At 39.3% G+C, this 14,785-nt stretch overlaps 1 protein-coding gene across 4 annotated transcripts; it reads right to left on the minus strand.

Moving 5' to 3' along the window:
- Positions 1 to 6,107: 6,107 nt before the first annotated feature.
- LOC149830183 (auxin-responsive protein IAA27-like) lies at positions 6,108 to 12,622 on the minus strand. 4 transcript variants are annotated; one of them, XM_090016365.1, is made up of 8 exons: positions 12,341 to 12,622; positions 11,411 to 11,542; positions 10,155 to 10,230; positions 9,433 to 10,078; positions 8,774 to 9,000; positions 8,122 to 8,263; positions 6,917 to 6,978; positions 6,108 to 6,689 (listed from the first exon to the last, which is right to left on the minus strand). In XM_090016365.1, exons 4-8 carry the CDS (start codon positions 10,065 to 10,067, stop codon positions 6,652 to 6,654), a joined length of 1,104 nt encoding a protein of 367 aa, XP_089872491.1. In that variant the 5' UTR covers positions 10,068 to 10,078; positions 10,155 to 10,230; positions 11,411 to 11,542; positions 12,341 to 12,622; the 3' UTR covers positions 6,108 to 6,651. The 4 variants fall into 4 exon arrangements, with proteins under 4 accessions (XP_089872491.1, XP_089872489.1, XP_089872490.1 ...); XM_090016363.1 differs by having other exon boundaries at positions 9,433 to 10,230; XM_090016364.1 differs by lacking the exon at positions 10,155 to 10,230 and having other exon boundaries at positions 9,433 to 10,091; positions 12,341 to 12,621.
- Positions 12,623 to 14,785: the final 2,163 nt, after the last annotated feature.

The following is a 14,785-nucleotide window of genomic DNA, read 5'->3' on the forward strand; positions in this document are numbered from 1 at the left end:
GTTTTTATTTAAAAATATATATGTTCATTATTTACTGATATATATATCAGAAATTAAATAAATATACTCTTTTTTCATAAAGGAATAAATATACTCTTTCAAATAAGGTTTTTATTTAAAAGTATATATGTTCATTATTTACTCGTTCAAGTTACCATGTCAAGCGTGACCAATCAGAGAGGGAGCCCCGAGAATGCAAATCATGTTGGCAACTGGGTAATGCTAGTGGGTAAGCTCATGGAATTTTAGGCTATCAAAACAGTGATCGCAAGTATGGCAGGCAGAGCCAGCACGGCTAGGTCTTTGATCCTATGGGCAATTTCTCCATGTAAATATCAAAAAAAAAAATTTCTTAAATCCTAACCATGGTTTCATGAGTGTTCCATGACAACATCAGACGAAACTAAGCGTATGGCTTTTGTTGTGGGTCACATAGCCACAGAAGCCAAATGCAAGCCACTCTTGCCTTTTGACAAGCAAACCACAAGACATGAAACTAAGTTGTGTTGGATTACCCAGTTGCCAACATATATCAAAAGCCACTCTTGCCTTTTGATATATGTAGCATTTTTTCTTTTATCCAACGTTGTGTTGGATTCAGCATTATCGAAAACTCTTTTAGTCTTCCTCAAACTAAGTTGGCTGCATATGCCAAGTTTGCCCCTTAATACTCCAAATGGAGATTTCCCCAATGCCTTCGTGAAAATGTCGCCAAGTTGTCTATCCGATTTCACAAACTTTGTAATGAGATTTTTGTAGGCAACAATCTCCCTTACATAGTGAAAGTCTATATGAATGTACTTGGATCTGTTATGAAAGACATGATTAATAGACATGTGAAGAGCACTAATGTTGTCACAATAAAGCAGTGTTGTGAGAGGCGTACGCCTCAGTACCTGAAGCGTACGCCTCAGAGGCGAGGCGCACGCTCAAGGTACTGAGGCATTGCTATGATGCGCCCCTCATCAACCTCCGACCAGTTGTGACCACCGACCACCGGAGTTGCTGTGCTGCAGCTGCTGCTCAGTCTTCTCCGACCACCGGACGAGCGGCATATCCCTCGCTTCCGTACCAGCTGGGTGCGTGGTCCTTCTCTTACTGCCTCCCCTCCCACCGCTTCACTTTCATACCAGTTGTGAGAGGCGTACGCCTCAGAGGCGAAGCGCAGGCTCAACGCCTCGCTTCGCCTCATCGCATTTAACAACCTTGCAATAAAGAGTATGTGGCTTCAAAACAGGAATGTCAATGTCACACAATAACAAGAGCAACCAAGTGAGTTCAGCAGTAGTAGACGCCATAGCACGATATTCTACCTCAGAACTTGATCTTGCGACAATATTCTGACTCTTTGCACTCCATGATATGCAATTGTACTTTCAAATATTTCATAATATGGTTAAAAACAATTTTCAAAATGATATATCCATTTTTGGCACAGATTCAGGGGGAGAATTTATGTCCCAAGAATTCAAAAACTATCTAAGTTTACATGGCATTACGCATCAAAGGTCTTGTCCATACACTCAAGAGCAAAATGGACTGGCCGAACGAAAACATCATCATATCATGGAAACAACTAGGACTTTATTATCCGGTAGTAGATCTTCTTGTGATAGGGCAACCAGCCCAATCAACATCGCAAAAAACATATAACTCCAGAGTAGTAAGATAAAAATTTTAGCCCAAAATCGTTGGTTCCTTTACCATACTGGAGGATTTGCTTGACTTCTTGAAAATGTCCAATTTTTGGTGCATGCATGAACTAACTAACATAATCAACTTCAAAAGAGAGTTCTGATCTTATGATGGTGAGGTATTGCAGGAAACCAACAATGCTTTTGTATAGCATAGGATCTTTAAAATCTTGATCATTTTCTTTGTTCACATGTCCCTTGGAAATCATGGGCGTGGTCATCGGTTTACAATCAAGCATTTTTGTCTGTTCTAGAATTTCTTTAGCATATTTTGTTTGACGAAAAAATATACCATCTTCAATATAGAACACTTCGATGCCAAGAAAATAATGAATGTTGCCAAGGTCTTTGACAAAAAAAATCTTTTGTAATTCACCAAAAAAATCGGTAAGAAGAGTATTGTTGTTACTCGTCAAAACCATATCATCGACATAAACTAGCAAAATCATGATATCCTGCTTTGAATGAAAAGTGAACATGGAAGGGTCTCATACGCAGCTTGAAAACCATAGGTGAACAAAAAAAAAATCAATCTTTCAAATCAGGCACGAGAAGCTTGGTGCAACCCATATAAAGCCTTCTTGAGTTCACCAACATGCTTAGGATATTTTTCATCTTCAAAACCAGAGAGTTGTTTCATGCAAACAACTTCATTTAGGGCACCATGAAGGAAAACATTTTTGACATCAAATTGTTTGATAACCCATGTTTGACAGTGGTCACCGTAAGGACAACTCTAATATTGGCAGGGAGAATGACAGGAGAAAATATCTCTTGAAAATCAATTCATTCGATTTGATTAAAATTGTGGGCAACTAAACATGCTTTAAGTTTATCCAAACTTCCATCAGCTTTCAGTTTGGTTTTAAAAACCCATTTTAAACCCACTATGTTTATGGACGGTTTTCATTGGACCAAGTCCTAAGTATGATTAGCAGCCAAGGCTGCAATTTCTTCATCCATGGCAAGTTTCCATCCCGAATGAGTCAGAGCCTCTTTGATGGACTTCGGCTCGAGGAAAATAGAATCATAAAAAATGTGAAGATTAAGATATTTGGGATTTGGTTTAATGATACCTGTCATACTTTGAGTCACCATATGATGTAGGGTTTGAGGCTATTTCGAAGTAGGCAATGTAAGAGTCGTACGATCGGCTAGATCCTCCTCACTAGTATGGATCGACGGATCCATTTTAATTGATATTGACAATTCATCAGTAGTAGGGATGGCAATTCCGTGTTCGGGACTCTCATTGCAACTAAAGAGAGGTTGATCGATGTCGGTCTCCTCACTGGCGCTGTTCGGAGCGAGACTATTAAAACCTTGCATATTCTCAGAAGATTGATCATAACAAGTAACATTGTGATTGTTTGTAACCCGTAGAGTTTTAGTACTCTCAAGAGATTTAGAATTATTGTCGGTCTCTCGGTTTTCAAAAAAACCTTCATGATTCCATTCTTCACTAACAAAAAAATCTCTAAAAATATTTTCATCTTTATATAATGAGGTTGGGTCCTAATAAGGTATTTTATAGTCATCAAAGACAACATGTCTTAACTTGTATATACGCCCAGTAGCAGGACACTTGTATCATTTATGTTGCATATTATATCCAAGAAAAACACAATAAAGAGATTTTTTATCAAACTTACTTTTTTCATAGTCTCTCAAATAAAGAAAGCATCATGAGCTAAAAACCCAAAGACTCGAATAATCTGGTTGCATTCCAAACAGACGAAAATAAGGAGAATCCATGTTTAAACTAGAAGAGGGAAGACGATTGATAAAAAAAATGGTTGTAGAGAAATCTTCTACTCAATATCGTTTTAGCATAAAACTATGAAAAATCATGGTAAGTCCCAATTCAGTGATGTTGCGATGTTTTCTTTCTGTAACACCATTTTGTTGAGGAGTCATGGGATACGATATTTGACGTCTTACACCAATATCATCAAGATACTTGACAAATTTGTGACTAGTGAACTCACCATCGCCATCCAATTGAAAGACTTTAATTTTTTTATCAAACTGATGTTAACATACTTATGGAAATGAACAAAACTCTTAAAAAAGTGAAACTTTTACTTCTAAGAGATATAACCATGTGAACCTTGTGTAATCATCAATAAAAATCACATAATAGCGATAATTATCGCGAGACAAGATGGGAGCAAGTCTCCATATATCAAAATGCACCTTTTCAAAAGGTTCAAGAGTTCTATTATCCGAATCCAAAAATTGTAGGTGACAAGCCTTACCAAGATGGCAACTAACACATGTGGTACTTTTATTACTGGGAATAATATCAATAAGTTTATTTTTATTCAAATATCTCACAGTACTCATTTGAAGATGTCCAAGCCATTCATGTCATTTTTTTCTGAAACCTTTCTGAATCGGGTGAAAAAAAAATGCCTCTGAACTTCCACCAACAGTATAGAGATCATCTTTTCTACTACCCTTGGCCACTATTCTCTCCATTTTCTTGTTCTTTATAACACATTCAGACGAACAAAATTCAAAAATATATGGCAAGTCCCTTGTTAGCTGACTGACAGACACAAGGCCTTTCTTGAGAGAAGGAATATATAAGACATCTTGTAAAAGAATGGAAATAGAATTTACCTTTATACTAGCACTTCCGATGTGAGTAATTAGCATTTTTTCATGTGCCAGTGTAAGATTTCATGTTATGTAATTTACCTGAGTTTTCAAACATGTGTGCCGTGGCCCCAGTGTCAGCAAACCATTCAACATCCTAACTTTTGATCATTTTCATAGCGGCCAGAGCTTGAAGTGCATCCTTAGATTGGAAAGTGTGATTAAATCGATTGAAGCACCTCAAAGCGGAGTGATTTTTCTTGTTGCAAATTTAACAAAACACCTGCTTTCTTTCCTTTCTTTTTGTCATTTTGCATTTGAGATTCGCCACTTTTCTTAGTCATTGAAATTTTTTTTTTTGAAAAAAATGTCCCTTTGAGTTAAACTTGTAATTATTATTTCTATGCCATTTTTGCTTATTTGATGCATGTTGCCCGTAGAAAACCATCTCTTGCTGGTTAGACTCATGCATCTTATTTCTCTCTTCGCAACTTTGCAAGAGAGGAATACTTTTCTTATATGAAAGAACAAGTGGCTTCAACATGGTTGTTACAAACAACTCATATTCAGGACCAAGTCCTTGTAACAACCAAAAGACCTTTTTGTCATCTTCAACAGGTTTGCCAATGACAGCAAGATCATCACAAATGAACTTGAATTTTTAAATGTAAGAATCGATTGTGTACTTTTTTTTATAGTAGTCATCATATGCATAAGATGAAACTGTTTTTCTTGAGATTCCTCAATGAAGGTATCGACCAAGGTTACCCATATTTCTTTTGATGTCTCCAATCCAACAAGTCTAAAAACACTTTTGGATAAGGTTCCAGTGATTCAGCCTTTCAAAAGGCGGTCTGATTTCTTCCAAGTTGAGTACGGTATAGGTGTTTCATCGATAAGAAACCCCTGCATGTCTTTGCTTTTGATCAAAGACATGATTTGGGTTCTCTAAAAAAAAATTGAGTGAGACAACTTCAGTAAAACGAAATTTAATACATTTAGTATAAAATGAAATACTCTAAATCAACTCTATAGCTTGGATACCATAAAGAGAAAAGAGAAAAAAAAAAGGAACAGAAAATATATATGGTTCGGATACGAGAATCCTAAATCCACGACAAGAAAGAACTTTTTCTTATTTTGATAGAGGAGCTACATATGCTTAAATACAAGATAGAAAAACGACAAGACTAAGAGAGAGAGATTTATTCAATTTTCGTAACTAGCAACTGACCCCTTCATTTGCGAAACCAATTCCTTCAATTGAAGCATGTTGATATCGGTAACTAATTCAATAACTATTTGCGGGCTCTTGATAATAGTCAAACTCTTCGTATGAAGAGTGTTGATATCGGTAACTGAATCTTACCATTTCCGGGTTTTTGATAATAAACAACTCCTTCATGGACTCTTCATTTGTGAAACTGATTCTTTAAATTGAGATTTATCAATATCAATAGCTGATGAATTCCTCTTATCGATAATCACGTGCCGTAGTTTTTCATCCACTAAAGTAGCCACATATGTAACATTTTTTCTTCTATCAAACGCTGCGTTGGATTCAGCATTACCGAAAACTCTTTTAATCACCAGCCAATTGTTGGACTTTTTGGCCAAAAGAAGTATGACCTCCAACTGGAGCAAGGCCAAGCCAGTGAGCACATTTTATTTGAACCACTCCGCGTCTGACATGACCATAAGAACACGCTTTAACAGCAGGCCAATAAAAGGTGATTTAGGCTATGTCAGAAAGATACAGGTGCGATCGAACATGAAGCACGCGAGGTCGAATTTTTTTTCAAAAAAAAAATCTACATTGTACAATGTTATTTCATTTTTTCACATGAGAAAAGTGATTCACAGAGAGGATTCAGGCCTTTTCCATTATTTAGGAAACAAAAATGAAGACTCGGACCAAGTCAAGCTTTTACATGACATAAAGGAGCTTCATACAATGAAGGGGGGGGTACAAATTCCTTGATCGTCTGAAGAGTCCCCATGAATTTGTACCACCAAACTAGACTAAGAAGGAAGTAGTTCAGCAGAAAACCTGGAAGCTAAAGGAAAGCATATACCAAAAAGAAGAGAAAAAGGAAAACAGGTCCTCTTAATCTTTGGCTCAAAGAAGGGAAGGAATAGTGGTAGCAGAGGCATATAACCGAGGATAGTCAATGTTCATGGCGGCCTGTGCAGGATCTGCTTTGTGCTCCTGAGCTTCATCAATAGCAGTTGAGGCAGCAGCAACTCTGACTGCCCTTCTTCTCTTTCCTTTCTTGCTGACAGTTCTTCAGCGAGATAGAGATAGAGTGTATGCGACCAATTGAAGGAACAGAAAGCAGATTGAGAATTCATGAGGCTAGTTCTGGTTTTTGCATTTCTCCATGGCCCTTGGGGCTGCAGGAAGCAGACGGTTCGCTTGGTTAAAAACCAATAGCAATGGAATGAAAGTTGTCCAATATTTGAACAAAACATGAGATTAAACAGAAAAGAAAAACTGCCTTAATTCTAGAGTGCACAAGTGGGCGCATGCATGTAGGTGTCTAAAAATTCATGCATATGCATGATCATCAGTCAACTATATAAATATGGCTCCACAAAAGAATAAGCAAAGGGTTACTCACCCAGCCCAATTGCCTCGGAGCCCTTCATGATCCTCAACCTTTTACAAGAGCAAGTAAACATCCTGCGTTAAAATAACAGTAACCTGTTATAACAGAGGGTAAATGGTACCACCAACGTTAATCTCATGCATTTTTTTATTCGAAGAAATTGATTGCAAGAATCTTGCCGAATCAAACTTGCCCAAGAAAAAAAAGGTTAAAAAGGAGACAATAATTCCACCACTATGGTCCCCATAAATAAGACATGTTTGATTGGTAAGGCTCAAAATGCATAAGCATTAAAATATAGTAATTAAGCATATTCTTTCAGCCGCGGGAAAAAAAAAAGGTTTTCAATTATTCTGGCCCCTAGTTTGAAGGTATGGCAGCCAGATAACTGTAGAGGCATGTGCGCGTCCAGCCAGACAGTAAAAGATATTCGCGATTGGCATAAAATAATAATTTCTGTCATGTAGGAATAAAAGAGAAAAAAAATAGACACTCTCTTGGCCCAAGCAACAAAATTCTCCGGCGTAAGCACTGACGAAGAACCTCGGAAAGACACACTAACCTAATTAAATTTCAATAGTAATCACAGGGACAACTCAGCCAAGAACACAAACCACAAGAACGACAAATACCCAAGACTCTCTCTCTCTCTCTCTCAGCATAAATGAATTTTTCTTGTTTGAAGTAAAAATGGATTCATACTTTTTTTCTGGATTTATATATTTCATACTTGGACAAACAGGCTGATTTTGTTCCATATGAAATACTAGGGGTAAGGGCTAGATGAGAATACAAATAGGTAACCCCGGTCATCTTTCAGGCATGACTTCATTGCTATTATTAGTGATAAATACAAATGTTTTTCCGAATGTTAGGTACGGAGAAGAAACAAGAATTAAATGGATCAGAGGCTATCTAAAGGGGTTTTAGTCCGATGGGAAACAGTCGATAAAATGTGAGCCCCACGCTCCGTTGTCAATTCCAGAACTCGATGATGGGGATTGAACCATGTTTCGTGGACCACAATGCCTGCCATGCCCTCAGCTATTTGGGTTGATTTGTCTGATTCATTTTGTCGAATTATTAGAGATCACGGACGTGGCAGACTCGACTTTAAAAGATTTGCAGAATACCGGAGCCAAAACTGTAGCTTTGTTGAACATGATTGGCTTTATAGGAAATCATGTGATCAAGTTCTAGGTTTGATCTCTACTTACTCCCATGGAACATCTCCTACAAGCATCCAGTCTCCATCCTTATCTTCATAAGTGAGAACGTATTCCGATCCATGCAGCAGATCCACCAGTCTGCTCTCACTCAACCCATCTCTCCCTGGTGCACCATGAGGCTCGCATTGCCCTGGAATTATCATTAGAGGCACAATATTAAACCCTGTATGATGCTATTTCTAACCCATTCAAAACCTTCAAAAGATTACATGATTTCTCGTAAAGATCCTTAGAACAGAGAGAGAGAGAGAACCAAAAAGAAAATTAGTAGAAATAATCCCAGCCCACAGCATGGGATACCAAGCTTAGAACCTACTTCTTTGAAATAAAAGAGAAAAATCGTCTCAACCACAGAGAGTTATTTTATTATATATTAGAAAATGGTTCCACGTTCAAACATGGTCATTTTCTATCTATAAATATTTGCTAAGCCAATAACCTCTAGCAATGAAAACAAAGATTAAGAACTCACTATTATTACAACGGTTGTTCAATTCAAAGTGTATTCCCAACCATCTAAGTTGATTTTGTTTTTCAAAAAAACCTTTTCTTTTAGGGAATTTTTCGAAAAACCTTTGCACAACAATATAATCAAGGCAATGCGGGGAATCTGAGGATCTGAGGCTTGACAGAAACTCACCAATTGTAAAATAGCTAAACATTTTTTCAAGTGCTGCGGAGAGTTCCTGGTATGTGAGGTAGTTTTTCAGGTCGATCTTCCTGAGATAAGGAGCACCATCCATGCTGACCTTTACATACAGACACTGAGAGCCAGGCTTCACCTCCGCTTCCACGTTTTTGATGGGGTTTGTAGCCATGGTATTCTTCCTGTAAGATCTGATTGGCGGCCAACCTACAACCTGAGCCCTATTGCAACCGAAAACTAGAATCAATATCACCATTTTGAGAAACTTTAATGAAAAAAAATGAACAATATATCTTTTTGTCATTCCAACCCTGAAAGATCTGGAGAAACAATTCAAACTATAGCTTATGCAATTTAAGATATTTCACCCTAACAAAGATTTTCAGGATTAATCACAATCATTCATCAAATTGAGCCCGCTAACAACATCCCTGCCTTAAAACATCAAGACCAAGGACATCATGCACAGATATTCTACTTACCCCGACGTGAAATCCATGAAACAACAAGGTTTGAGGTTCAGACACAGAAAGCACAATCTTATCAATTTCTTTTTTTTTCTTTTTGAAGAGTAACAACCTTATCAGTTTCAACCAACAAAAGCAAAGGAAAACTCATTGAAAGTACTTTTTTTAGAGAATTTAAAGTCTTACTTGGAAGCAGGCGCAATTGCAGGGTCATCTGCAGGAGACTTTGATTCATGAGGTCTCTCTTTAACGGCCACATCTTTCACAGACATACCAGGAACCGCAGTCTGATTGCTTTCAATAGACGCTAAAGGTTTTGCAAGAGAGCTGGCTCTGGGAGAATGAAAGGGCAGGTGATCAATTCCCCCATTGGCGTGCCAATTGTGCCCAAGAGCTTTCATCCCACTCTTCGCACCGATGGCGCTCCCAGCTAGCCCATCTTGTGAAGCCGGCTTAGTAGATATACTGAACTCGCCTGCCAAATCAGAAAATGCCCGCTTGCCGTCCATCTTCGAACCGTCCATAGTGTCCAGAAACCCCCTTTTAGCCCCTGAGCCAAAATTCTTCAAAGGGCTCAGAAAGATCTGGCCCTTTTCTTCTGTTTTCGAAGGCCCCAAAAGGCAGAGCTCTGTATTTCTCTCAGGAGACCCAGATCCAGGAAGGCCGAGCCTCAATTCGGTCTCCTTGAGGTTCAACATGTTCTCCTTCTGTCTGTTCTCCTTGGAAGAATGAGCCCCAGATCCTTCCTTGGAAGAAACCTCTGAAATTCCTATGTAATCATGCTCCTTAAGATCCTGAACTTCACCCCCACATGTAGTCATCACGACTCAGGCTGTGAGAGGCAACTACAATCATGAAACAGAGAAAGAATGAGGGGAACACTCGATGAGAGAGGAAGGAAAGCAGACCTATTTCTCGAAAAACGCGAATGAGGTGCAGCAAATATCACTGAGCCTTTCTGCTCCCGCTTGCTTTTTTAAATACCTAATTTTTGTTTTTTCAGGAAAAAAAAGCATGGTGAAAAAAACAAATATTAAAGGCTATGTTGGTTAGGAAACAGAAAAGGCAGAAAAAAATAAACTTTTCTTTCACCCACTTTTATTTTTTACTTCCAAAAAGTCTTAAACCCACCGACAACGTTCCCAGCAAGATAAGTTTTTTTTTCCTTTCTCCTTTATTTGTTTTGGTTAATGCGGGGCGTTTTAGGGATCTTAGGGCAAGTGGGGCGGCAAGCGACGACTGTGGTCGTACGAATCTGGAACAAAAGAATGCAAAAAGAAAAGCACACAACCCACAGAGAGAAAGAGTTGCAAGAAATTAAAAAAAAAAAGACAAGGAAAAACGTAGAGATAATGGCGGATATGCTTGAGTACGACGGATGGCCCGAACGGGTAGAGGAGCAACAGAGCTCTGCCGTATACGTTAGAAGGATGTGTCGGAGGCGGGTCCGGAGTGACCAAAAAGAGACCAGAGGTAATCCGGCAGGGGGTGGATTACCCTTGGTGTAAAGTTCTGCAGATTCTCAAAACAAACCCGATAGAGAGACAGAGAGAGAGAGAGAGAGACTCCAGATGCTTTTTCTTCTTTCTTTTTGCCCTTCTCACCACAACGATGGTCTTCTGCTAAATCTGATGAAAGAATGGGAATTATGATTATCTTCCCGGAATGCGGAAGGGTTTCAGGGGACAGTGGTCCACCACAGCCCCCATTGATAGCCGGAACAAGCACCAAAGGAACCAATTTCTTTTCACTGGAAATCTGTTGCTTTAAGGATCTGGTTCCGTCTCCCGCAGGGAGCTATCCGAGAGCAGATCAAGTGATCTGCCAAATCACCACCGTCCACAATGTACACAAGGATGGAGCAATGGACGGATAAGATGTCAATGATTTGACAGATCGCCTATCCCCGGGTTGGCCATCCAAAACTTTGGGGGAAAATGCTGGGAAGGAAAAGGTCACCTCATATCTGATAATTTACAACGATAGAAACCTGGCCGGAAAATCCAGAGGACATGAAAAAAGATGAACAATTTCGGATATAGGTCGGCCGGAAAAGATAAGGTGAAAATTTCTCCCATAGGAAAAAGAATAAACGTGCAGAAAAAGGTCGAACACATTTAGTGAAAATTAAGCCAAACTCTTCTTAAACGGAAAGATACCATACCACTAAAGATTCGGCAGGAAGTACAGCCGATTAAACCCCAAGAATTGCTGGAAACAAGCCGGAATGCGAGCAACGGTATTCTGAAGAGAACGGAGAGCGACGAAAGAGCTACTTGAGATGCAAAACTCCCAACTGTCAGCAGAAAAATAAGGCCGCAGAACAAGTAAGAAGCACGTAAAAATATGAAGAGAAAATGAGCACAAATTGCAAAATATCCTAACATTCATTTCCGATAGAGAGAAATAGCTAGTTCCAGAAAAATAGACGGCCGAGAGGGAAGGGGAGAACCCCAGGAGTTGCCGGAGAGCAAAAAATGTAGCAAAAAACAGATATCTCTTGAGAATTGCCTGAAGATGGGCCGGAGCGATACCAAACCGCCGGGATTCCAGAGAAGCGAAAAATAGGCAAAAGATATTTTTGCTGGCAAAAACAATAGAGGAAAACATCACAAGATCGACTAGAAACAAAAACCATATAATCGCCAGAAAACCAACCAGAAAGACAGAAGCACAAAAAGAGAAAAACCTAAAATCGCCGGAGAACAAACCGGAGAGCCGGAAAAAGTTGAAAAACAGAGGAATCGGCAGGAAATGATCCAGCAAGCTGGAAGAAGAAAACCCTACCGATCGCTTCAAAATCGAGGGGAAAATCAGAACACGAGTAAAGAACTCTGAAAATCCATGGAAACGAACAAAAAACTTGCAGAGGGAAAATTCCTCAGAATCTCCCGTAATTCGCCCAAGACGGTCGAAAAAACTCGTCGGAATTTCCGATTCAAGAAAAAAAAAAGGAAAAAGAAAGGCCAAACTTCCGCGGTAAAAAAGGCTCTTACCGTAAAACGAAGTGGAAAAGAAACAAAAACAAGTACCGGAATCGGGAAAAAAAATGCACTAAGAAAACTCCGGTGGAAAAGCTCAGAAGGAGACGTACCTAGCGATCTGTTAAACACCAGCCGGAAAACGACCTTGAGGCATCGGAAAGCCGATATCCTTCATCGGTTTCTCGCCGGAAAACTCCTACCGGTAAGGAAGAACGACGCCAAGAGCTCGCCGGAAAACTTTACGAAAAAAAGGGGAGGAGCGGGAAACGGAGAGCTCCGACGCTTCTAGCTTTGCTTCGCCGCGGACGGATGGCGCCGTCCGTACTCGAGTGACGAAGGAAGCGACGCAGGGAAACCCGCTATCGCCGGTCACTGGGGCATGTCTGCCCACAAATAATACTTTGCCGCGTGTTTGAGTGAAATTATAGAAAAGTCCAGAGATTTCTCTTAAAATGACGAAAATGTCCTCCTCCGGGCAACCATAATTAAAGGTCAGGAATTGTAAATGACTTTTGTGCCTCTCAGGATGAAGGGGAGGGAAAATATATCTGTGTGTGTGACTACAATGTGACTGATTTTTTTCTTTCATTTTGCCGGTAAAAAAAAAAATCAAAATTAAAGAATTTCTCAAAAAAATTGAACATTTGTCACTATATTACATAAAAAAATTGGGCCATGCCGATCCGGCTCGCCATAGGCTGAGTTTGGGTCATGATTTTAGGCTCGAGCCCATTAGGTACCGCATTGAAACTCAGCCCGGACCCATTAAGTACCAGGACAAAACCCAGCCCGTTATATACGTGGGTCGGACCTCGAACCCTAAAGAGCTCGATGAGTTTGATTTATTTATTAATTTTTTAATAATATAAAAGTTTTAAAAAGTAATTTATTATATAGTAGCTTAGTTAATTATTACTATTTACCTTTTTAGAAATGAACCTCCATCAGGATTAGGGCTCGAGCTGTGCCCCCCCCCCCCCAAAAAAGAATTTTAAACTTATGGGGCCTTTATCTGGCTGGGTCCTTCCCTGCTTACATGATGTTGCATCATATCATAATACATGTGATAATATGTTAACGCAGTGCATGGGGCAATGTTTTTTTTAGGAATTTTTGTACATCATATAATATGGGGGTGGATGTGGATTTTGCATCCATAGCATAAAACCCATAGTTAAATCCATTTCAAGTTGTATATCTCTTATTTTAAAAATATCATAGCATGATATAAAAAAGCTTTTAAATGTTTTGCATTATTTTGAATCATATATTTTTTATTTAATTTATTTTTTATATTCTAAGAATTAATGTATTACTTTTATTAAAAAATAACATATAAATGGGTTTGGGTTAGGCGGCCCCCTTCTCTTCAAAACCAAGCTAGTTAAAAACCAGGCCAAAACCTGGCCTATTATACAGAAAATCGACTTTTACTGGCGCAATCGTTGTTCCAGAAGACGCGCCGTTAAACCTCAAGGGCTGACACTAGCAGGTGGGCTACCTTGTTTAGGACTTCACCCCAGTCGAAGACCCCACCCTGTTTTTTACAAATAAGACCACAAAAACCCTTTGTGGCACTAGTGAGTAGGGGTAGCAAAACCTGACCGGAGCCGCCAACCCGCCTCTTAGGCGGGTGCGGGTTGGGCTTAATTAAACTAATCTGTTTAATAAACGGATTGACCCGCCTAACCCGTTTATTAAACTGGTCGGGTTCGTGTTAGGGGTATGCCAACCTGGCTGACCCGTTTAATAAACGGGTTAGGCAGGCAGGTCAACCCGCCCGCTAACCCGCCAACCCATTTATTAAACGGGTTGGCAGGTTGTGTCGGGTTACCCATTTAATAAATGGGTTGAGGTATGCTGACCCGCCAACCCGACCCGATTGCCACCCTACTAGTGAGATACAGAAAAGTCTTGGTTGATCATTGGTCCGAGGGTTGCCTTCTTAGCCACGGGGATGCATGCCGGAGAATCCCTCCAAAGGGGAAGCCTTTCCCTGGCACATAACCCCAGCCAGTAAAAACACTTTCACAAAAAAAAAATAAGTTGTGCCAGTGACTAAATAGCTATATATTGCAGACGTATTACTTCAGTTTTTCAGCTTCAGAAATGACAATGAACAACAATTAAACAAATATGCAGTAATATGAGTAGCTTAAAAAATCTAATCTAAACTACTTGTAAACTCAGCTGCTCTGTCAGTAAGCAGGTAGTCTCATGTTTTTCACCATCAAGATTTGCATTCTGATGTGGAAGATTACATTTAGTCATAGTGCATCTTAACCAACATTTCTCAACTTGTATACGTTATCTATTCTCAGAAAATCAAAGATATTATGATGATAGCAATTTCAAGAAGCAAGTAAAGCCAAAACCTCATCAGACATTATGAATAAAATCAGAGAACCACCAAAGAAGAAGGTTTCAAATGTTATGAATGGCGAAAAACCAATCTTCGCTTCATAGTCAATCGGGACCTGAGATCCTTTGCTTAATATAAGGTGTCTCCAATGAATCTAGCTATCCTATTCAATTCATATATATGCTAGGTATAG

The sequence above is a fragment of the Nuphar pumila genome, chromosome 8 (assembly GCF_984573655.1).
Source record: "Nuphar pumila chromosome 8, dmNupPumi1.hap1.1, whole genome shotgun sequence".
NCBI classification, from domain to species: Eukaryota; Viridiplantae; Streptophyta; class Magnoliopsida; order Nymphaeales; family Nymphaeaceae; genus Nuphar; species Nuphar pumila.

Bases quoted from the DNA above. Each gene is read 5' to 3' on its own strand.
- LOC149830183 (XM_090016366.1), bottom strand. From the start codon at position 10,067: ATGACTACATGTGGGGGTGAAGTTCAGGATCTTAAGGAGCATGATTAC. The intron at 9,001-9,432 runs GTAAGACTTTAA...CGGTTGCAATAG, and splicing joins GCAATTGCGCCTGCTTCCAA to GGCTCAGGTTGTAGGTTGGC. The intron at 8,264-8,773 runs GTGAGTTTCTGT...TGATAATTCCAG, and splicing joins GTTTAGCTATTTTACAATTG to GGCAATGCGAGCCTCATGGT.